Genomic DNA, 24,955 nt, shown 5'->3' on the forward strand with positions numbered 1-24,955 from the left:
TGGGAATTCCACGTGATCTCTTGGGTTTTCCATTTCTGATACTGCCTTCAAGAGCCCATTCCAAAAAATAAAGTAGGAAAGATATAGTCTAAGAATAATGAACTCACAACAGTGTCCTTAATTCTCTCTCTCTTTTTTTTTTTTTTTGAGACACAGACTTGCTCTGTCACCCAGGCTGGGGTGCAGTGGTGCAGTCTTGGCTCACTGCAACCTCCACTTCCTGGGTTCAAGCAATTCTGGTGTCTCAGCCTCCTGAGTAGCTGGGATTACAGGCGTGCCCCACCATGCTTGGCTAATTTTTGTAATTTTAGTAGAGACAGGGTTTCACTGTGTTGCCCAGACTGGTCTCGAACTCCTGGCCTCGAACTCCTGGCCTCAACTATCTGACCGCCTTGGCCTCCCAAAATGCTGGGATTACAGGCATGAGCCACGACGCCTGACCTCTTAATTCTCTTATTTCACTCATTTCCAGCATTTAGAAATTAGTACTCACTCCACGCCTCGTTTATCTCATCTGTAAAATGGAGCAATAGTGTATGTGCATGCACTTGTGCATTGATCTAGCCTTCTGCAGAGCAGGGCCCAAAGCGCTGTTAGTTCCTTCCCCTGGTCTTCCAGTTGAGCTGGTTTTCCTCTCACCCATCTTCCCCCACCCAGTTCCCATTCCTTGTCTTTTGACCCTCTTGGGAGCTGAAAGAAGGAGGGACCAGAAAGAGCCACTACACGGGATCTCAAAAGACTTTATTGGGGGGTGGGATGGGAGGGGGTGACATGCACAGGATGAGAAAACTCATTCCATCCAGGACAATGTAGGGACTCCACGGAAAAGGGCCTGTTTTCCATCCCAGGTCTTCAAAGGAGGAGCTCTCCAGACAGGCAGGGAGTGGGCCCCAGCTGCAGGGCAAGGTCTGAGGGAGGAGATTTTACTATCTCTGGAGACAAAAGGACTTTTGTGTGCTATGATCCCTGGGTGGGATGGCGGGGAGAGGAGAAATGGTTTATTGGAATGAGAGTAAGATGATATGGAAGAAAAAGAATCAGAGACACAGACAGAAACAAAAACAGGCAGAGATAGAATGGACAGTAGACAAAAGAGAGAGACCGAGGCAGAGACAGAAAGAGAAAAAAAGGCCCAGAGAGAGTCCCCTCAGGCCAACTTTGGTTTTCACTTCTCAGTTCTGAGAGCCCAGGAAGTGGGAAGGGGCCGTCAGAGACTGAGCTCCCACCTTGGCCATCAAAGACAAGCTGTGCAGCTCTGGGTAAGTTACACCCTGCTCTGAGCCTCAGTGTACCATCTGTAAAAAGGGGGGCCTAGACTCTGTGGTGGCTCCAATACCATGCAGTGGGGGTGGGGCTGGGGGTGGGGGTGGGGGTGGGGGATGTCCACAAGCCAATTTCAATGATTTTTGAAATCATGGGGCCGGGCGCGGTGGCTCAAGCCTGTAATCCCAGCACTTTGGGAGGCCGAGACAGGTGGATCACGAGGTCAGGAGATCGCGACCATCCTGGCTAACACGGTGAAACCCCGTCTCTACTAAAAAATACAAAAAAAAAACTAGCCGGGCGCGGTGGTGGGCGCCTGTAGTCCCAGCTACTCGGAGGCTGAGGCAGGAGAATGGCGTGAACCCGGGAGGCGGAGCTTGCAGTGAGCTGAGATCCGGCCACTGCACTCCAGCCTGGGAGGCAGAGCGAGACTCCGTCTCAAAAAAAAAAAAAAAAAAAAAGAAATCATGGATCTGAAATGCGCCCAACTCAGGGAGGGAATCACAAGTCCTCAAAGGCTGCCCAGAAACTGGTTGACTGTTATGGAATGAATGAAAGCAGGTTTCCTTCCTTCCTTCCTTCCTTCCTTCCTTCCCTCCCTCTCTCCTTCCTTCCTTCCTTCCTTCCTTCCTTCCTTCCTTCCTTTTTTTAGACAGAGTCTCGCTGTGTCCCCAGGCTGCAGTGCAGTGGCTCGATCTCTGCTCACTGCAACTTCCGCCTCCCAGGTTCAAGCGATTCTCCTGCCTCAGCCTCCCGAGTAGCTGGGATTATAGGTGAGAGCCACCACTCCTGGCTAATTGTTGTCTTTTTAGTAGAGATGGAGTTTCACCGTGTTGGCCAGGCTGGTCTCAAACTGTTGACCTCAGATGATCCACCCACCTCAGCCTCCCAAAATGCTGGGATTACAGGTGTGAACAGCCACACCTGGTGGAATTCCTTTCATTGGATGGACAAAGTCATTTGGTTTTGGCAAAGCCTGAGAGTTACAAAACTGAGGTGCCAGGTTTTTTGTTTGTTTGTTTGTTTTGAAATAGAGATGGGGTATTGCCATGCTTTCCAGGCTGTTCTCCAACTCCAGGACTCAAGTGATTCTCCCACCTCAGCCTCCCAAAATGCTGGGATTATAGGTGTGAGCCATTATGCCTGATCCTAAGGTGCCAGTTCTAAGCCTTCCAGCCTTGGTTCTCTGAGAACTGAATTAATGAAAGATGCAGGACTCTTTCCCGGAGGCCCAAGAAAAGAAAGATGCAACTAGGAAAGAAGGCAGGCAAGGAGGTCATTTTCTTTTGACCCATGTTGGACATTTAAGAAAGGGAATCTAGGAGGGAAAATTAAATAGGGGGTAATTCTAACTCATCTCCTTTAAAGAAGAAATTATTTCTCCACCCAGTTTTTTGAGGGCAGGACATGGAGGGTCAGGCCTAGCTGGCGGCACACCAAAGCCCAGAGAAAATTCAGAATCACGGGAGCTTGTTGGATTTCAGCCCATTGAAGCACATGTTGCTATTGCAGCTGCCTTGGTAACTGGGGGGACAGGCGGAGCACGGCCTTCCCATCTTGTATGGGGCCTCGCCAATCCAGTTGCCCCTGGAAGAGAAAAGGTCCCAGGGAGACAGAGGAGCATTAGGTGAGCAACCTTCACACAGATGTCCAGATCTCAGCGCTGCCACTGACCAGCCCTGGGACCTGGGGCAAGTCACATCTGCAAGCCTTGGTTTCTTTTTTTCTTTCCTTTTTTTTTTTTAATTTTTGTTTTGTTTTTTGTTTTTGAGACAGGGTGTTGCTGTCACCCATAGCTTGACATGCAGCCTTGACGTCCTGGGCTCAAGCAATCCTCTCAACTCAGTCTTCTGAGTAGCTAAGACTACAGGCACATGCCACCATGCCCAGCTAATTTTTTAATTATTTGCAGAGATGGGGGTCTCACTATACTGCTCAGGCTGCTCTGGAACTTCTGGACTCAAGCAGTCCTCCTGCCTCAGCCTCCCAAAGTGCTGAGATTACAGGCATGAGCCACTGTGCCCAACCTGTAAACCTTGGTTTCTCTTGTAAACCAAGAGAAGACCTCCTCTTTCTAAGGGATTCAGCAAAGATCACATGTATGTATGCACCTAGCACTGTGCCTGGCCAATTAGTGCCTTACCAATTAGTACCTCCCCTGTAAGGGTTGATTTTCTTATTCTTTTTCTTTGTTTTGTTTTGAGAGGGAGTCCCACTCTGACACCCAGTCTGGAATGCAGTGGCGCGATCTCAGCTCACTGCAGCCTCCACCTCCTGGGTTCAAGCGATTCTCATGCCTCAGCCTCCTGAGTAGCTGGGATTATAGGCACATGCTACCACACCTGGCTAATGTTTGTATTTTTAGTAGAGACGGGGTTTCACCATATGGCCAGGCTGGTCTCGAACTCCTGACCTCAAGTGATCTGCCCACCTTGGTCTCCCAAAGTGTTAGGATTACAGGCGTGAGCCACCGTGCCCAGTCTTTTTCTCCCTCTTTCTCCTTTCAGAGCCTAAAGTTGCTCCTCTGGCCCTTGCTCGTGGCTGCCTGATAATCTCACCATGGGCCTGAGACATTCATTATCTTTGCCAAGCCCCAATGCCTTGTTTTCTCACACCTTAAATGAACACACCTTTGAGCAGAAATAGAATCTTTTTTCTCCAAACGTGATTGTTGAGTGACCGTGAGTGAAATCAGCTGACGTGCTCAGAAAAACACTCACTGCTGGTTTCCTAACAGGACTCATTCGGTCATTTAGTCATTCAACAAACACTTCCGGAGCACCTATTGAACATCAGAATTTGTGCCAGCTGCTATCAGTTCAGTTTTAAAAAGGTGCTCTCAGAAGTTTGGGGGCAGGGAGAGTGGGTGGTGGTGATACCTGGGATGACATGGAGTTCTTTTTTTGTTTAATTTAACCACTTAGAAAAAAGTTCTGCTTAAAAAAACAAAGGGTTGCAATCGCTGTAGTAGAAGGATATAGAAATGAAAACGGTCAGCCGGGCGCGGTGGCTTATGCCTGTAATCCCAGCACTTTTGGGAGGCCGAGGCGGGCGGATCACGAGGTCAGGAGATCGAGACCATCGTGGCTAACACAGTGAAACCCCGTCTCTACTAAAAATACAAAAAAAATCAGCCAGGTGTGGTGGCGGGTGCCTGTAGTCCCAGCTACTCGGGAGGCTGAGGCAGGAGAATGGCGTGAACCCGGGAGGCGGAGCTTGCAGTGAGCGGAGATCGCGCCACTGCACTCCAGCCTGGACGACAGAGGGAGACTCCGTCTCAAAAAAAAAAAAAAAAAAAAGAAATGAAAACGGTCGCTTTCCCACGCCCAAGAGTTTATAACTTAGTTCTAGTCATGGCCACCATTTATTTAGCAGGTACTATGGGCAAGGCACCACAGAGGCTTATTTTATTTTAATTTGAGACAGAGTCTTGCATTGTCATCCAGGCTAGAGTGCAGTGGCATGATCTCAGGTCACTGCAGCCTCCGCCTCCCGGGTTCAGGCGATTCTCCTGCCTCAGCCTCCCGAGTAGCTGGAACTACAGGCATGCACCGCCATGCCTGGCTAATTTTTGTACTTTTAGTAGAGATGGGGTTTCACCATGTTGATCAGGCTGGTCACTGACCTCAGGTGATCCACTTGCCTTGGCCTCCCGAAGTGCTGGGATTACAGGCGTGAGCCACCATGCCCGGCCTCACATTATATTTTAATCCTTAAATTCTGTGAGCCAGGTAGTATTAACCCCCAAAGGGGCTGGGCTTGGTGGCTCATGCCTGTAGTCCCAGCACGTTGGGAGACTGAGGTGGGCAGATCACTTGAGCCCAGGAGTTCCAGACTAGCCTGGGCAACATGGCGAGACCCCGTCTCTACAAAAAACAAAAACAGAAAACAAAACATAGCCAAGCATGGTTGTGAACACCTGTAGTCCCAACCGCAGGGGAGGTTGAGGTGTGAGGATTGCTTGAACCAGGAAGGTGGGGGTAGCAGAGCTGAGATTCTGCCACTGCACTCCAGCCTGGGTGACAGGGCCAGACAGAAGAAAAGAAAGCAAAGGAAAGGAGAAAGGAGAAAGGGGAAATGGGAAAGGGAAAAGGAAAGGGGAAGGAAAGAAGGGAAGGGGAAGGCCGAGGCCTGAGATAAAATGATGTATTCAAATGCTTCGTACATGCATTGCAGAGGGGAATCAAGCCTAGGTCTATTGTAATAACAATAGGAATCAGTCTTATTCCCCATTTATTATCAGCCTGGGGGTATTACCTGGGTTATCTCACTCAGTTCCAAGACTGGATATTATTTTATTCCCATTTTGCAGATGAAGAAACAGGAATGGAGAAGTTAAGTAAGAACACAAATTTGAACCCTGGCAGTCTTGGCCCCAGAGGCTAAAAATCTTAACAACTATAGTAATAACACTCAATGCTTCAAACATTTGATATGTCAACAAACAAACTAGAAAACTTGAGCCTGGGAGGTCGAAGCCGCAGTGAGCTGTGGCCTCGCCACTGTAAAAAAAAAAAAAATATATATATATATATATATATGTGTATATATATATATATATATATATATATATATATAAAAGAAGCTATTTGTAATGGAATTTGGTTTTGTATTCTTCTGTGTCTGATAAAGCTGGGGTGTAATGTGACACTTTGTCAATAGATGCCATATCTAACAAACAACAAGTATCTTATTTTGATAATTTTTTTCAGGCTACTAATGACTTCAAGAACATCAGAATAATGCAATAGAAGGAATTTGAAATCAAAAACTGATTCTTTTGAACTAGCTCTACTACTTACTGGTTTTGTGACATTTGGTAAATTACTCAACTTCCCTGAGCCTCAATTTCTTAATTTGTAAAAAGAAATAATGTTTTACTAGTGTTCCCCCTTTTTCCTTTTTCATGTCTTCAGTGAGATAATGTGAAAGTAGTTTGCAAATGATCAAAGGCTATGTAACAGTAAAATGTGGTTATTACGTAATTTTGGAATTCTGGGGCAGGCACGGTGCGTGGCTCACACCTATAATCCCAGCACTTTGGGAAGCCAAGTAGGGAGATTGCTTGAGGCCAGAAGTTCAAGACCAGCCTAGGCAACATAATGAGACCACCATCTCTACAAAAATGTTAAAAATTAGCCAGATGTGGTGATGCATGCCTGTACTCCCAGCTACTCAGGAGGGTGAGGTGGGAGGATTGCTTGAACCCAGGAGTTTGAGGCTGCAGTGATCTATGATCTGGTTATTGCATTCCAGCCTGGGCAACAGAGCAAGACCTTGTCTCAGAAAAAAAAAAAAAGAAAAAAGAAAAGAAAAAAAGGAATTCTAAATATCATGTTTACTTAAAATTTGTTCTTGTTTTACCAGGCGTGGTGGTTCACGCCTATAATCCCAGCACTTTGGGAGGCCAAGGCGGGCGGATCACAAGGTCAGAAGATGGAGACCATCCTGGCTAAGATAGTGAAACCCCATCTCTACTAAAAATACAAAAAAATCAGCCAGGTGTGGTGGTGGGGACCTGTAGTCCCAGCTACTTGGGAGGCTGAGGCAGGAGAATGGCATGAACTCAGGAGGTGGAGCTTGCAGTGAGCCAAGATCGCGCCACTGCACTCCAACCCGGGTGACAGAGCAAGACTCCATCTCAAAATAAATAAATAAATAAATAAATAAATAAATAAATAAATAATTTGTTCTCGTTTTTGTTGTTGTTGTTGTTGTTGTTGTTTGACACACTGAGTCTTTCTCTGTTGCACAGGCTGGAGTGCAGTGGTGTGATCTTAGCTCACTGCAATCTCCACTTCTGAGGCTCGAGCAATTCTCCTGCCTCAGCCTCCCAAGTAGCTGGGATTACAGGCACGCGCCACCACGCTCGGCTAATTTTGGTATTTTTGGTAGACACGAGGTTTCGCTATGTTGGCCAGGCTGGTCTCAAATTCCTAACCTGAGGTGACTCACCCACCTCGACCTCCCAAAGTGCTGGGATTGCAGGCGTAAGACACCGCACCTGGCCTGTTCGTGTTTTTCTTTGAGAATCTGTAATGTCTGCAAGTTTCATTACGCTTGCTCCCTGTTTCCAAGAGGCTTGTATGAAGGCATCTCCTAAACTCTCTCCCACCCAGCAAACTGGAGGAGCTAAGCACACTCGTTCCTCCTTCCTTTTCTTTGGGATCTGCCTCCCTGCAGGGAGCATGTGTTCTTGGCTGTATTTTTCTTGTCGTAAGCTTAGAGGGCTGGCCCTGTACTTGTAAGAAGGGGCCTTTGGCTGTCCAGTGTTACCTGCCACTGGATGTGTAGGTCTAATTCAGTAGTGAGATATTTGTAAGCCTACTTGGCTGGCGTATCGGCAGATCTAAACCACATTCTCCACTACTGACTTCAGCAACACCGTCTTTCCACCTGTGTCAGTCCTGTCTCTCTCCGTGATTCTCAAACTTGGGTAAAGGAAAAGGATTATTGGGCTGGGCAGGGTGGCTTATGCCTGTAATCCCAGCACTTTGGGAGACCTTGACAGGAGGACTGCTTGAGCCTAGGAGTTCAAGACCAGCCTGGGCAACAGAGTGAGACCCCTGTCTCTACAAAACACAAAAAAATTAGCCAGGCACGGTGGCCTGCACCTATAGTCCCAGCTACTTGAGAGGCTGAAGTGAGGAGGGTTACTTGAGTCCAGCCAGTCGAGGCTGTAGTGAGCTATGACTGTGCCACTGTCCTCCAGCCTGGGTGACAGAGTGAGACCTTGTCTCAAAAAGAGAAGGGAAAATAGGCTGGGCGCAGTGGCTCACTCCTGTAATCCCAGCACTTTGGGAGGCCAATGCAGGCAGATCACCTGAGGTTAGGAGTTTGAGACCAGTCTGGCCAACATGGTGAAACCCTGTCTCTAGTTAAAATACAACAATTAGCTGGGCATGGTGGCAGATGCCTGTAATCCCAGCTACTCAGGAGGCTGAGGCAGGAGAATTGCTTGAACCTGGGAAGTGGAGGCTGCAGCGAGCTGAGATCACGCCACGGCACGCCAGCCTGGCCAACAGAGCAAGGCCTCTAAAGAAAGAAAGAGAAAGGAAGGAAGGAATGAAGGAAGGAAGGAAGGACTATTAATTGACTTTTATTTTTTTGGAGACAGTTTCTCACCCTTACACAGTTTCTAACTCTTGCATAGACTGGAGTGCAGTAGCATGATGATGGCTCACTGCAGCCTCTACCCCCATGTGACCCTCCTGTCTCACTCCTCCCCCAGTAGCTGGGACTACAGATGAGCACCACAACACTCAGCTAATTTTTTTTTAAGAGACAGGGTCTTGCTGTGTTCCCCAGGCTGATCTTGAACTCCTGGGCTCAAGGGATCTGCCCACCTTGGCTTCCCAAAGTTCTGGGATTTCAGGCATGAACCACCGTGCTCGGCCTTAATAAAAAAACTACCCAAATTATATGGTATTGAGGGCACTTAGAATGAAGAAGGGATAGGGACTGTATCTTTTTTTTTTTTTTTTTTTTTGAGACGGAGTCTCGCTCTGTCGCCCAGGCTGGAGTGCAGTGGCCGGATCTCAGCTCACTGCAAGCTCCGCCTCCTGGGTTTACGCCATTCTCCTGCCTCAGCCTCCCAAGTAGCTGGGACTACAAGCACCCGCCACCTCGCCTGGCTAGTTTTTTGTATTTTTTTAGTAGAGACGGGGTTTCACTGTGTTAGCCAGGATGGTCTCGATCTCCTGACCTCGTGATCCACCCGTCTCGGCCTCCCAAAGTGCTGGGATTACAGGCTTGAGGCACCGCGCCCGGCCGGGACTGTATCTTTCTTTGACTTCTCAGGACCCACCCTCCTGCCCCAGGGCCCCCTTTGCCTTAGATGCGGGCACTTACTTAATGGCGTAGTTGCAGACCAGGTATGCCGCCCGATGCCAGGTGTTGCCCCAGACGCTGATGCTGCTACAGGTGTGGATGGCGCAGCCCAGCCGATTGGAGGATGCCCACACCATCTGATGAAGGACAGAGACAGTGGAGGCTATGAGAAGGGCTCAGTGGGACCTGGGCTCCCTGGGGTTGTACAGTTGCATTGGGTGACGTCTTCCTGGGAGAGACAGTCTGCCTGTTCCAAGGTGTTGGGGGAGGAAACGGAGGCATTTGTATTGTAACATAATGTTTCTCAATCTTTTTTTTTTTTTCTTTTTACTACAACAGTAGGGAATAATTTTTATATTGTTACAGGTGTACAAATAGACACACATATACACACAATTTGAACAAGAATTTTATGAATCACTAGCCTTGTCATGTTATCATGTGTGATATGTTTTCTTTCATTTCATACTGAACTCAGTCAAGAGCAGCTGTGAGAAGGGAGTTGGATCTGTAACTGACTGTAAACAATCAATTGAGAGAACGCACTACCTTCAGACTAGTCAATATATTTTCTTTTTTCTGACAGTCACTAATGCTTTTATTTATTTATTTATTTATTTGGAGACAGTCTCGCAGTCACCCAGGCTGGAGTGCAGTGGTGATATCTTGGCTCACTGCAACCTCTGCCTCCCAGGTTCAAGTGATTCTCCTGCCTCAGCCTCCCGAGTAGCTGGGGCTACAGGCGTGCACCACCATGCCCAGCTAATTTTTTGTATTTATAGTAGAGATGGGGTTTTGCCATGTTGTCCAGGCTGGTCTCGAACTCCTGACTTCAGGAGATCCACTCGCCTCAGCCTCCCAAAGTACTGGGATTACAGGTGCGGGCCACTGCACCCAGCCATCTAATGTTTTTAATAATTTGAAATAAAGTATCTGGGTTTCTTTTTTTTTTTTCTTTTTTGGATTGTTTACCTTTTGTTTTAAGTTCAGGGGGACATGTTCAGTTTGTTACATAGGTAAACTCTTGTGACCGGGGTTTGTAAAGATTGTTTCATCACCAGGAATTAGGCCTAGTACTCGTTAGTTATCTTTTCTGATGCTTTCTCTCCTCCTGCCCTCCACCCTCTGACAGGCCCCAGTGTGTGTTGTTCCCCCCTCCCGTGTCCATATGTTCTCATCATTTAGCTCCCACTTATAAATGAGAACATTTGGTATTTGGTTTTCTGTTCCTGCATTAGTTTGTTAAGGATAATGGCCTCCAGCTCCATCCATGTTCCTGCAAAAATACATGATTTTGTTCTTTTTTTATTAGCCAACATATTTTCTTTCTTTCTTTTTCTTTTCTTTTTTTTTTTTTTTTTTTTTGAGAAAGATCTTGCTCTGTTGCCCAGGCTGGAGTGCAGTGGCTCACTGCAAACTCTGCCTCCTGGCTTCAAGTGATTCTCCTGCCTCAGCCTCCTGAGTAGCTGGGATTATAGGTGCCCACCAGCACACCTAGTTAATTTTTTGGATTTTTAGTAGAGATGGGGTTTCATCATGTTGGCCAGGCTGGTCTTCAACTCCTGACCTCAGGTGATCTGCCCACCTCATCCTCCCAAAGTGCTACGATTGCAGGTGTCAGCCACCACACCCGGACAGCCAATATATTTTCTATACTCTTCTATTCATTTCCTTTTTAAATTATTATTTTTAGAGAGGTGGGTCTCACTGTCACCCAGGCTGGATTGCAGTGATAGGATCATAGCTCACCGCAACCTCAACCTCCTGGGTTCAAGCGATCCTCCTGTCTCAGCTTCCCAAGTAGTTTGGACTAAAGGTGTGCACCATCAAGCCTATTTTTTTTTTTTTGAGACAGAGTCTCGCTCTGTTGGCCAGGCTGGAGTGCAGTAGTGTGATCTTGGCTCACTGCAACCTCTGCCTCCTGGGTTCAAGTGATTATCCTGCCTCAGCCTCCCAAGTAGCTGAGATTACAGGCACATGCCACCACGCCTGGCTAATTGTTTGTATTTTCAGTAGAGATGGAGTTTCACCGTGTTAGCCAGGATGGTCTCGATCTCCTGACCTCGTGATCCACCCCCTTGGCCTCCCAAAGTGCTGGGATTACAGGCATGAGCCACGTCGCCTGGCCAAGCCTCACCATTTTTAAAAAGGTTTTTAGAAATGAGGTCTTGCTGTGTTGCCTAGGCTGGTCTCAAACTCCTGCATTCAGGAAATCCTGCCATCTCAGCCTCTCAAGTTACTGGGATTATAAGCGTGAGCCACTGCACCCAGTCGTTTTCTTTCTTTATATATATATAACTATTTTAATTTTGGGGGTGGGGACGGAGTTTCGCTTGAACCTAGGAGGTGGAGGTTGCAGTGAGCCGAGCTCTCACCACTACACCCCAGCCTCGGCAACAGAGTGAGACTCTGTCTCAAAAAACAAACAAACAAACAAAAAACAGAAACGATTCACCTCAGTTCAGTGTGCACACAACTTGCCAGGAATACGCTTCTTTGGCGAAAAGAAGCTCGTAAAGGTCTTTGTTTGCGTTCTCATATCTGCTCCACACATTCCTTTTCTTCTAAGGCAGCAGGATGTGTTATCCCAGGGCCCCCAGCCCTGACGGAGGAGTACCTGGGTGTAGTGGGAGCAGGTGGGGCCATCGCAGTGCCAGGGGCAGTGTGGGTTACAGTCCCTCGGGGCGGGAAACAAGTAATGCCGCTTCTCCTCAGACCAGGACTTCATGAGATCCACCACGGACCGGTACCTGAGGAGGCGGGGAACACGGAAGAAGCTGGGTGAGAGGATGGAAAAGTGGCTCGGCCGCCAACTTGCTGGTGACCTTGGGTGAGTCACTTTGCTTCCTTTCCTTCATCTCAGTTTCCTATCTGGGAGCAGGAGGGCGGTGGCTCCTGCCTCACAGGCATGTTCGGAACTCTTGTGAAGTGCCTCCCTGTACCTAGCACATGGTAAGTCCTCAACAAAGCATATGTGTTACTGTCATACAGAGGGCCAGGCAGGAGGTGCATCTCAGATAGGGGAGCTTATATTTTAGGGAAGGAAGGGCTCCTTGGACCATCTCCTAGGCCTCCGAGATGTGAGGAGAAGGCAGATACTGGTGTGACACCCTGAGATACCCTCTGCAGTCTGAAAAGCCATCTGGGGAGACCTGAGGACCTTTTCTCTTTTTTTTGAGACGGAGTCTCGCTCTGTTGCCCAGGCTGGAGTGCAGTGGTGTGATCTCGGCTCACTACAACCTCTGCCTTCTGGGTTCAAGCAATTCTTGTGCCTCAGCCTCCCAAGTAGCTGGGACTGCAGGTGTGCACCACCACGCCTGGCTAATTCTTGTATTTTTAGTACAGACGGGGTTTCACCATATTGGCCAGGCTGATCTCAAACTCCTGACCGCAGGTGATCCGCTCGCTTCGGCCTCCCAAAGTGCTGGGGTTACAGGCATGAGCCACCGCCCCTGGCCTTTGAGGGCTTTTTCTATCACACATATTTGACAGAGGCACAAATACATAAAAATATACATAAATGACTAGTGAGGGAGAAAATCTGGAAGAATGCACATCCGTAATTTATGACAGCACAGCTTCGTCTCTAACACCGCTTTCTTTCTCTCTGTGAGCCTCTCAAATGATGGCCATGGGTAGGGGTGGAGTCTGGCAGGAAGAGTTCACTGGCAGGGGAGAGGAGAAGTGAAATGGAGGCATCACCCGACGTCTGCTCTGTAGGGCTCTGAGCGACCATTCACGGCTCTCAGAGGCTGGTGCTGGTCGTGACCAGTCAAGGACATGAAAAAAACGCAAACAGGGCCTTGAATTTCCACTGAGCTCACTTGAAAAGACTGGTCTTAATTCTTTCCCACTCTCCCCGGGGTGATGGCAGAATGGCGAAGATGGGAAGGTAGTTGTTTTTCTAACGTCCTTATTTGGCAAAATAAAAATCTGACAATTTTGTAGCAGTTTCACAGGCGTCTTTTTGCAGTTTTATAGGCCTGTGAAATCCACAAGTCTGGAAAGAACTGAGCTAGGATAACACCTTTGTTTTAGAAACAGGGACACCAAGGTTTAGAAGTTTAGAAAGTGGAAATAACTTCCCAAGGCCACCCAGATCAGAAGATCCCCAGAGTCTGACTTGGGAGTTAGAATGGCGGTGAGAAAGTCAGGCCAGAAGGGTGGGCTTGCCATTCTCAGACTTACCTTTATTTTATTTTATCCTCTTATTTTTATTTTACTTTATTGATTTATTATTATTTTTGAGACACAGTCTCACTCTGTCACTCAGGCTGGAGTGCAGTGGTGCAATCTCAGCTCACTGCAACCTCCACCTCCCGGGCTCAAGTGATTCTCCTGCCTCAGCCTCCCGAGTAGCTGGGATTACAGGCATGCGCCACCATGCTGGGCTAATTTTTGCATTTTCAGTAGAGATGGGGTTTCACCATGCTGGCCAGACTGGTCTTGAACTACTGACCTGAAGTGATCTGCCCACCTCAGTCTCCCAACGTGCTGGGATTAGAGGTGTGAGCCACTGTGCCCGGCCCCCTTATCCTATTTTCTGAGTCTTCCAATCCCTCCTCACTTTCCATGACGATCTGTGCACTTGTTTGTTCTCAAAACAAGACTTGCCTCAATTCAATGTATACACAACTTTGTTAGGGTTTTGCCTGCCCCTCCTAACTAGAATGCAGGCTCCCTGCAGGTGGAGAGCTTGTCTGCCTTGCTCACCACTGTATCCCAGTGTCAAGTGCAGCACCTGGTACAGAGTAAGTGTTCAATGAGCGTTTGTTGAATGACTGAGTGAAGGAAGGGCAGAGGGTCACTCACTGGCCAGAATGGATGGAGAGGTTCTGGCCCACGTATCTCATCAGCTGTGAAGGCCCATGTGCCCAGATGCACTGGGTGGCCCAGGCCTCGGCAGCCCTGGCCAGCCGCTTGTCCCAGACCTGGGGAAAGAAAGGCAATGAAATTCTCCAGGGGAATAGCCACCATCATCACAACCGTGTCCAGAGATGCACATTTACCTGGTGCCGGTTCTCCCCCATCTCCCTGGAACCCTACAACAAACCCCCGTGACAAAGTAGAAGACTGAGGCTCAGCTTGCTGATGACTTGAAGGGCAACCGTGAGTCCATACCAGAGCTGGGGTCCACACCCAGATCTCTTGACTCTGAGCTTGGGCTCTGCTCTGAGCAGGGTCGAGGGTGTTCATACAGGAGTTCTCAGCAGTCCCTGGAAGTGACTGAACCCAGAAGGATGAGAAAATCACTAATTCTTAAATTGTATTTATAGTATTTTCTTTTTCTTTCTTTCTTTCTTTTTTCTTTTCTTTTCTTTTTTGAGACAGGATCTCACTCTGTCACCCAAGCTGGAGTACAGTGGCGCCATCTCAGCTCACTGCAACCTCTGCCTTCTGGTTCAAGCCATCCTCCCACCTCAGCCTCCTGAGTAGCTGGGACTGCAGGCGCGTGCCACCACACCTGGCTAATTTTTGTAGACACAGGGTTTTGCCATGTTGCCCAGGCTGGTCTCCAACTCCTGGCCTCAAACAATTCACCTGCCGCAGCCTCCCAAAGTGCTGGGATTACAGGGCACTTCGGGAGGCTGAAGCAGGTGAATCGCACCCGGCCTTGCAGTGTCTTCTAAATGTGTTTATTTTAACATTAAAAATGTTTAATTCAAAGGCTTTTTTAAATTGTGAAAATATGCATAATTTTAATATGTAAGATATCCATCTGGGCATGATGGCTCACGCCTGTAATCTCAGCACTTTTGGGAGGCTGAGGCAGGCAGATCACTTGAGGTCAGGAGTTTGAGACCACCCTGGCCAACATGGAGAAACCCCCTCTCTACTAAAAATACAAAAATTAGGCCAGGCATGGTGACTCACACCTGTAATCCCAGCACTTTGGGAGGCCGAGGTGGGCGAATCACCTGAGGTCAGGCGTTCGAGACCAGCCTGGCCAACATAGTGAAACCCTATCTCTACTAAAAATATAAAAATTAGCCGGGTGTGGTGGTGGGCACCTATAATCCCAGCTACTTGGGAGGCTGAGGCAGGAGAATCGCTTGAACCTGGGAGACAGAGGTTGCAGTGAGCCGAGACCGTACCATTGTACTGCAGCCTGGGCAACAAGAGTGAAACTTTGTCTTTAAAAAAAAAAAAAAAAAAAAAAATTAGTCAGGCGTGGTGGCGTGTGTCAGTGGTCCCAGCTAGTTGGGAGGCTGAGGCACAAGAATTGCTTGAACCCAGGAGGCAGAGGTTGCAGTGAGCTGAGATCGTGCCACTGCACTCCAGCTTGGGCAACAGCGAGATTCTGTGTCAACAACAAAAACAAAAATAGATATCCAAGGAGGAACAGTAGAAAGTCTCATCTCTCTCCTATCCTTGTCCCCCAACCCCACCACCCTGCATGCCATCCCAAGAGGCAGTCACCACTGCTTCTTGTGTCCTCTGTATACAGGTATATATTCTGTACCTGTACAAGCAGCTCTCACTATATAGACACACACACACACACACACACACACACACATATACAGATATGCAAATGGCAGCATTCTATTCTGCACCTTGCTCTTTCGTCTTAGGGATTATTCCCCATCAGTACATAGTGAATGCCCTCCTCATCTTCCTTAGCAGTTTTATAACCTTCCAATGTATGAACTCCCCAAGTTTTATCACCGGAAAATATGTCAATAAAATACGAGTTCCCTTCCAGCTCTGACTTCCTGGGATTCTCTGAGATAGGATTTGTTCATTCATCAAATATCAAACAACATCTCTAGGCACTGAGGACTCAGGGTAGCAAGGCAACAAGGCCTTCAACAAGTCGCTGATCATTATAGTCCTGGTCGGTGTGAGAATGAGAAATGGGAGCCAAACTTTCTTGGGGCAGTGAGAGAAGGGCTGCTGGGACAAAGGCTGTTGAGTTGGACAGCCTGTTCTGTGAGTAGAAGTCAGCTAGGGAGGGAGAAATGGGGCATCCAAAGAGGGGTCCAGGTACCTTCCCGGGGTTGTCTGGCCCAATCTTTTTTTTTTTTTTTTTTTTTTTAGATAGAGTTTCACCCAGGCTGGCAGGATCTCGGCTCGCTGCAACTTCCGCCTCCCAGGTTCAAGCGATTCTCCTGCCTCCACCTCTCAAGTAGCTTGGGATTACAGGCGCCCATCACCACACCCAGCTAATTTTTGTATTTTTAGTAGAGACTGGGTTTCACCATGTTGGCCAGGCTGGTCTGGAACTTGTGACCTCAGGTGATCCACCCGCCTCGGTCTCCCAAAGTGCTGGGATTACTGGCGTGAGCCACCGCACCCAGCCGTCTGGCCTAGTCTTTTAGGGAGAGCAGAGGAACGCTTCCCTCATGCTACATTGGGGTAAACTGAGGGGAGGAGCAGGCTAAACATGAAACCTACATGTTCATGCCCTCCCTGGAGTCCCTGGTGAAACATCTAACCCTTTCTGCTCCATGACGCCTGCAGTCATTAAACAGCTGTTGGGGCAGGTGCCACACACACACAACAGGTGCTCAATAAATGTGCCATTTGTTTGAAAAATGGAGGGCGTTCTAGGTGCTAACAAATGAATGAACAAGTCAATGACTCCCCTGTGTTCTAGCTGCCTACCGTCCCAGCTCCTATTCCCCCCACCCCTCCCAATACCGTATTGCCACCTCACGTTACCTTATATATATTAATATCTTGTTGTTGATGCTTGTTTTCTTACTCCCACTAAAGTGTCAGCTCCATGAAGGAAGGAGCCTTGCCCATTCTGTTCCCAGCAGTGTCCATAAGGCTTAGCACGGTGCCTGGTTCCAAGTGTACTCCAAGGATAAGTCAATGGATACGATGAAAAAGTTAAGTTTTCAGGCTATCGAGTGGCATGTGTTGGTCTTTCAGGGGGCAGACTGGCAAACTCCCTAAAGACATCTCTGGGTGGGCTGGAAACCCATCCCTCTAGGCTGATTTTGGACAATGGCCCTAGGGGAGGAGCTATAAGAAAGAGGTTGGTGCCCTCCTCTGACTTCTTGGGGGCTGGAGTGAGAGCCACCAGCCCTGCCTCTTTGAGGGGAGACATCCCAGCTTCCTCTGCTGGTCAGCTGCTGGTTTTCCTCAGCCTGAGATTCCCCAGTACCTGTCCCCACTGCTCCAAGCCTGCCTCCAGGGGCTTGTGGAGGATGGTGTGGGTGTGTCAGTCAAACCCTTAGGGCAAAGAGACAATAGCATGGAAAGTACCAGCCACACACCCCCGTGCAGGTCCCCAGTGTGGGGAGCCAAAATTCTTGGGTAGGGGATTACGATGGTTAACAGTTGTGGTGATGCCAGGTGGCAGCAAGCAGGCCTGGTTTGAAATCCTGGCTGGGTGACCTTGGGCAAATTAATTCTCTGAGTCTCAGTTTCTTCCTCTGGAAAATGGAGATGATACTCACGTACAGTGCCTGGTGCACAAAGGCGTCCCTTACATAGTAGTCCCATGCCCCTGACTCACGGGAAGAGCTGTGTAACTTCCTTAGTTTCCTCATCTGTAAAATGGGCAGATTAACTCCTGCCCTTTCCACAGGTCGACACCCAGATACTGGCTAGTGGGGCCAGGCAGGCAAGTGGTCCAGCTCTTAAAAGCCAGTCATTCTAGGCCAAGATGAGTTGGCTGCATTTGCCAGAAGGGGCACTGCAGGGGGTGGGGGGGGCGGGCCACGGGGACTCACCATGTATTCCATGTTGGCAGCAGGTGGGTACACGCTGGCCCGGATGTGGTTGTGATAATCCAGTAAGGCATTCATGTCTCTCGCAGAGAAGTGGCGCCTCCGGCGGTACCTGGGCACCCCCAGGCCACTCGGGAGCCGCACAGCTGTGCTCTCGGGCCGGGCTGGGGCCGGGGTAGCATTAGGCATCATCAAGGCGTTCACTGCCTGGCCAGCCCAGAAGAGCAGACCTGCCAGGCCCACGGTGCTAGGCAGCAGGGGCATAGCTGGATGGAGGGGTCACAGGTCTGTCTGCCTCGTGCAATCAGAGCCAGCTGCCTGGAAGGGGTAGGCACGAAGCACGAAGCCGCTTTGCTGCAATTTAGGAATTGAGAATGAGACACAGAGAAAACCCAAGGCAGAGAATGAAAGAGGCAGAGAAAAAAGAGAGACCAAAAAGGGGACAGAAAGAAAGAGTTACAGAGAAAAAAGAACGAGAAATAGAAAGATAGAGAGATACGGGAGCACCAGACCCTGGGCGTTCTCCAGCAGTGCTAACCCAGAGGATGCTGCCTCCTGGGAACCTGGCAAAGACCTCTGGATGCAGCTCTGGTCCAGATGCCCAGCACCCCTTCCTTTCCACCCCGGGGGACTGAGTGGGTTGGGCAAGGGGAAAAAAATGCCCAGACAGTGGCTAATCCAGACATGGCCCTGGAGTGAGATGGTGCCACCACTTCAAAGCCAGGGCTCTGTCCCTCCAGCCGAGGAGACAGACAGCAGCCCTCTCCAGCCTAGACATCGTCTTCACCAATCCTGCTTGAGTGGGCTCAGTCAATGCCCTTGGAGGGCAGGGCCCACCTTACCCCAAGGCGTATTGCGGGGTCCTTTTGTCCCTTGTTTGCTGCAATTTAGGAATTGAGAGTGAGACACAGAGAAAACCCAATGGCAGGGAATGAAAGAGGCAGAGAAAAAAGGGAGACTAAAAAGGGGATAGAAAAAAAGTTACAGAGAAAAAAGAATGAGAAATAGAAAGGTAAAGAGATAAGACAGTATGAGAGAGAGACAATGATGTGGCCGGGGGAGGACAGAAATAGCGAGAGAGGCAGAAACAGAAGAAGGAGCGAGAAATTGGCTTGGAGAAGAGACAGAGAAGCATGAGAAACCAGGCAGGAGGCTCCAACGGTGCATACCCAGGACGGGCAGCCCAGGCGGCTTCAGGAGGCAGCCGAGGAGGCAGGGGACCTCTGCCGGCACCCTCGCCCACCTGGCAGCGCAGCGACTTTAAGGGTCCCCTGGGCGCTGTTGGCATCTGACGTCCCTGGCCCCACAGCCCCCTCCCCTTCCAGCCAGGCCAGACTCCTGCAGGGAGGCTCCGCCTGCTGCTCAATGGGCTTTTCTCTCCTGCCCCCTCTCTCTCTGCTTTCACCTGAAGCGTGTAGGGCTGGGCTGGGCAAATGGTCAGGGTAGTGATGTAGCAACAGGGCAGGGATTCCAGGAAAAAATACTCATCCCCTACGGAAGATCCCAGACCCCGAGGCTTCTCTCTGCCTTCCACATCCTGACATATTAAAGCCACCTTGCGTCTGGAGAGTATTTTCTGACTATTTTCCCTACAACACCCTCCAGCCTTGGAGTAGGCAGTTAATATGGCCCATCTAGTGAGCCCTGCTATGTGCCAGGCCCAGGGTTGAGTGCTTTACACACAAGCTCAGCCAACCCTCAGAAGCAGGCACTATAGTTCCTCATTTCACAGATGAGGAAACTGAGCCCCAGAGAGGAGAAAGAACAAGCCCAAAGTCAAGCGAGCTAGTCTGCAATCACGCCAGGATTTAAATCCAGATCTGACCCCAGGCCCGGTTAGTATCTAAAAAGGATGCCCTTCCCTTCCCTTCCCTTCTCCCTCCCCTCCCCTCCCCTCCCCTCCTCTTCCTTTGTTTTTTGTCTCACTTTGTCTCCCAGGCTGGAGCGCAGTGGCACAATCTCGGCTCACTGCAACCTCAATTCTCCTACCTCAGCCTCCCAAGTAGCTGGGACTACAGGTGCACACCAACAAACCTGGCTAATTTTTGTATTTTTTAGTAGGGATGGGGTTTCACCATATTGGACAGGCTGTCTTTCTTTTTTTTTCTTTTGAGACAGAGTCTCGCTCTGTTGTCCAGGCTGGAATGCAGTGGCACAATCTCGGCTCACTGCAACCTCCACCTCCCAGGCTCAGGTGATCCTTCCACCTCAGCCTCCTGAATAGTTGGGACCACGGGCGTGCACCACCACACTCGGTTAATTTTTTTATATTAGCCAAAGATGCTATTTTCTAACCAAACTAAATATAGATGCATAAGGAAAAAAGCCTAGGGGAATGTTCGTCATGATACCACTCAAACACAGCCTATTCATCAGCAAATTAATTAAGCCCACAAATCTGGGTTCAAATCTCCATTATCCCACCCCCTCACTAACTAGGTGTTGGGAAGGTTACTCAACCTTTGTGTGCCTCATCTGTAAAATGGGAGAAATAATGGTGCCTACATTGTAGCCTTGCTTCGAGGATGAAATGAGTGAACATTTGTGGAGCCTTAGTACAGTGGCTGGCACACAGTATGCAGTCTAGGAGTGTGTGTGTGAATGTGTTTGTGTGTACGTGTGTACTTATGAGAGTATGCACTTGTGTATGAATGTACAAACATACTTACATGCGTGTGTGTTTGAGTGTTCTTGGATCACATGTGTCCCCAGGTGAATGTATGAGTATGTAGATAATGGACGTGTGTGTGTGTGTGTGTGTGTGTGTGTGTAAAGTCTCATTGGTCTCTGAGTTGCTGAAGTCCTAGGTTAAGAGTTCAATTTTCTTCTCTTTCATTACTTGTATTCCCCAAAAATAACAAGCATTACTTTTGAAATACAAGGGGATAGACTTACAACAGAAAGGTGTTATATAAAAAACACAGATGAAGAATTTGCAATCCTCAGACTACTCTTCTAGCAACCTCTGAGGATTCCCAGGCTGAATCTAGTCTTGGGGAAGCAGGCCAAACCCTGGACCAGTCGGTGAAGCAGGGCTGGGGGCTGGGACTGGACTACTGCAGACGGGTCCTCTCCAGACATGTGGAATTCCCACCACAGGCAGCCCAGACAGTGCGGCTGCCAAAACACACACCTTCCTGCTGGAGCAGTGACGGCTGGATGCTGGGGAAAGCGGGGAGGGCAGAGCAGTGAGGGGTGAGGGCTGCAACCCCTGACCCCTATGGGGGTTCTCCCACTATGCCAGAAGGACAAGAGAGACTGGTTCGATCTAACCCCATCTCTGCCTCCAGCGTGCTGGGTGTCTTGAGGCAAATTCTTACCCTTCTTTGGGCCTTGGATGCCCCAGTGAAGAAACTGAACTGAAACTGCTGCCCCCAGTGAAGAAGGCTGTTCCCAGTTTCGCTTTGGTAGGTTTCCAATTCTGGCTCTTCTGACTACAACAGGCTGGGATCTTCGGTACACCAGGGCGAACTCTGCAGCCCACACAAACAGCCTTGGCACCTAGGAACCCAGGAGTGTCAATAAGTAAGGCCGGCTCTCTCAGAACACATAGCACAAGCCACTACTATGTAACTGGCACTTTGCAATGGCTCAGAACTTCACATCCTCAATTCACTTGGGCCTCACAGCTCCCTTTGGGGTAGTGACTCCACCCATTGTACAGATGAAGGTACTGAGGCACACGTGAGCCTCAGTGACTTATCCTAGGGATGGAGACTGTGTGGTAACCTGGGTCCTGGTGGTGAACGTCCTCACACATGTGCAGAAGGCGCATGCATCTGCTGTACACACAACACACACGTATGTGTACACAAGCACACACACGTTTGTGCACATACTTATATAAGCGCATCTCCTCCACAAATCACAGAGAGCTCGTCCCCGCCAGGCCCTCATATCCTCTCCATTGTACACCACAGGTGTCCTGTGTAAATATACAGAAACCCACAGGTTACATACTTAAGCATGTCTACTACATATAAGCTGATGGTATTAGCTACTTTCTCATAAGTGGCCAGCAGTGTTTTAAGCACATTACATGGGCAATCTCATTTAATCTTCAGAATAACCCTATTATTATCATCATCCAATTTTTATATACATGAAGAAACTAAGGCACAAAGAGGTGAGTCACTTGCCCCAGGTCACACATCCTGTGGGTGGGAGAGGTGGGACAGGCACCCCCACACTGCCTCTCTACGGTGTTGAGCAACAGACATTGAGGACGACCTCGCAGTCCAGCCACGCAGACAAGACCACCGTCTCCTACTCCACACATTCATGCGTCCACAGAAACCCAGAAACTTACACTGGTAGCAAACACACAGCAACATCCCAGTCAGGCCCTCTCTGCTGCCCCCGTTGAAGAAAGCTGGTCCCAGCTGCACTTTGGCAGGTTTTCAATGGATAAAATATTAGGCGTGGGGTCAGGAAATAATCAGTGTGGCCCAACTTATTTTTATTTATTTTATTTTGAGATAGAGTTTCACTCTGGTTGCCTAGGCTGGAGTGCAGTGGCACAATCTCGGCTCACTGAAACCTCTGCCTCCCAGGTTCAAGCAATTCTCCTGCTTCAGCTTCCCGAGTAGCTGGGATTACAGGCGCCCACCACCACCCCTGGCTAATTTTTGTATTTTTAGTAGAGATGAGGTTTCACCTTGTTGGCCAGGCTGGTTTCAAACTCCCTCCCAAAGTATTGGGATTACAGGTGTGAGCCACTGCGCCTGGCCTATTTTTATTTTTATTTTAGTTTTGAGACAGGCTCTTGCTCTGTTGGCCAGGCTGGGGTGCAGTGGTGCAATTATGACTCAACGCAGTCTGGATCTCCCGGGTTCAAATGATCCTTTCATCTCAGCTTCCCCGAGCAGCTGGGACCATAGGCACGTGCTACCACGTGGCTGATTTGTAAAATGTTTAGTGGAGACAAGGTCTCGCTATGTTGACTAGGCTGGTCTGGAACTCCTAAGCCCAAGCAATCCTCTCACCTTGGCCTCCCAAAGTGCTGCGATTACCTGTGTGGGCCACTGCACTTGGGCCAGCCCAAGTTAATGCCCTGGACATTCATCTCGCATTAGGGTAAGAACATCTTTCTCATCCCTGGATTTGAGCAACTGGATTCAGCTACTGCTCCATCCTCACCTCTACTGGAATTCTCTCTGGGCTTGGACAAGCAAAGAGAACATTCTTTCAGAAAGTAGTAGTATTTGAGACAGTGCAGCTTGGTGGGTAATACGGCAGGCTTTGCATCCAGACAGCCTGGGTTTATGGATCAATTCCATGGCTTTTTAGCTGTGTGACCATCAGCAATTTACTTAACCCTTCTGTGCCTCAGTTTCCTCATCTATAAGATGGGGCTATCTCATAGCATGACTGTGAGGATTAAATGAGTTAGTACATCTTAAAACACTTGACACAATGCCTGGCACAGAGCAAGCAGTCAGTAAATTATAAATAATAATAGCTAATAACAATAACAGTCAACATTTCTGTAGCACACACCAGATGCCAGACACTAAATGTCTTAGGGACATGACTTCAGGTAAGCCTCATTCCAGTTTCATGGGTTGGGTGTCAGGATCCCCATTCTATAGACGAGGAAGTGGAAACTCAGAGAGGTTAAGTAACTTGCTCAAGTTCACACAGCTAGTTCCAGTAGAAACTACATTCCAAGGCCAGGTCTCTCTGACTCTTACCCAGTGTTCTTTTCACCCAGTAAAGTTGTTTTTGGCTGGGTGTGGTAGCTCACGCCTATAATCCCAGCATTTTGGGAGGCTGAGGCGGGTGGATCACTTGAGGCCAGGAGTTCGAGACCAGCCTGAGCAACATGGCGAAACCCCATCTCTACCAAAAAATACAAGAAATTTGCTGGGCATGGTGGCACACGTCTGTAGTCCCAGCTACTTGGGAGGCTGAGGCACGAGAATTGCTTGAACCCAGGAGGTGGAGACTGCAGTGAGCCGAGATTGTGCCACTGCACACCAGCCTGGGTGACAGAGCAAGACGCTGTCTCAAAACAAAAAAAAAGTTGTTTTTGAGAAAAGACTGTGGGGCAAGATCCTGGTGCTTGAGAGAGGAGACTGAGAAAGCGGGAAGGCCTTTAGAGATGACCTAGGTCATCTCCCCATTTGTCAGTTGAGGAAAGAGGTTCAGAGAGGTTAAGTGATTTGTCCAAAGTCACACAGGAATGAGTAGACTCAGGACTGCAACCCAGATCTGTGTTACTCCAAATCCAAACAGGAGGAAGGAGGAAGCCAGAGAGAAGGGTGTGTGAGTGAAAAGAGCAGCGAGGATCCAGGCTCTGAGGAAACTCTTTTTTTTTTTTTTTTTTTTTTTTAAGACGGAGTTTCACTCTTGCTGCCCAGGCTGGAGTGCAATGGTGCGATCTCGGCTCACCACAACCTCCCCTCCTGGGTTCAAGCGATTCTCCTGCCTCAGTCTCCCGAGTACTGAGATTACAGGCATGTGCCACCACGCCCGGCTAATTTTTTGTATTTTTTAGTAGAGACGGGGTTTCTCCATGCTGGTCAGCTTGGTCTCCAACTCTCGACCTCAAGTGATCCGCCTGCCTCGGGCTCCCAAAGTGCTGGGATTACAGGCGTGAGCCACCGCGCCCGGCCCTGCGGAAACTCTTAAAATCCAATGCCCCAGGTTCTTCAAAAGACAAACTGTAAGGAAACAAAGGGGATGGGAGGTGAATTACTATAGACTTAAAGGCTATACATTTGGGTGTAAAACTGTAAAGAAACATTGGCCGGGCGCGGTGGCTCAAGCCTGTAATCCCAGCACTTTGGGAGGCCGAGACGGGTGGATCACGAGGTCAGGAGATCGAGACCATCCTGGCTAACACGGTGAAACCCCATCTCTACTAAAAAATACAAAAAACTAGCCGGGCGAGGTGGCGGGCGCCTGTAGTCCCAGCTACTCGGGAGGCTGAGCCAGGAGAATGGCGTAAACCCGGGAGGTGGAGCTTGCAGTGAGCTGAGATCCAGCCACTGCACCCCAGCCTGGGTGACAGAGCAAGACTCCGTCTCAAAAAAAAAAAAGCTACTATAAAGGCAGGCTAGGGTGTGGCATTTGAGGGGCTTTTATAAATATATATGTATACGTGTCTGTGTATATATACACAGATATATATATATATATATATATATTTTTTTTTTTTTTTTTTTTTGAGACGG

The 24,955-nt window shown here is 48.9% G+C and overlaps 1 protein-coding gene across 1 annotated transcript; it reads right to left on the reverse strand.

Annotated features, from left to right (window-relative positions):
- Positions 1 to 2,273: 2,273 nt before the first annotated feature.
- Positions 2,274 to 18,041, reverse strand: R3HDML (R3H domain containing like). Its single transcript, XM_025400256.1, has 5 exons — positions 17,781 to 18,041; positions 13,906 to 14,024; positions 11,711 to 11,843; positions 9,115 to 9,230; positions 2,274 to 2,850 (listed from the first exon to the last, which is right to left on the reverse strand). The coding sequence occupies exons 1-5, from the start codon at positions 18,039 to 18,041 to the stop codon at positions 2,724 to 2,726; spliced, it is 756 nt and encodes a 251-aa protein (XP_025256041.1). The 3' UTR covers positions 2,274 to 2,723.
- Positions 18,042 to 24,955: the final 6,914 nt, after the last annotated feature.

Source organism: Theropithecus gelada, chromosome 10 (genome assembly GCF_003255815.1).
Source record: "Theropithecus gelada isolate Dixy chromosome 10, Tgel_1.0, whole genome shotgun sequence".
NCBI classification, from domain to species: Eukaryota; Metazoa; Chordata; class Mammalia; order Primates; family Cercopithecidae; genus Theropithecus; species Theropithecus gelada.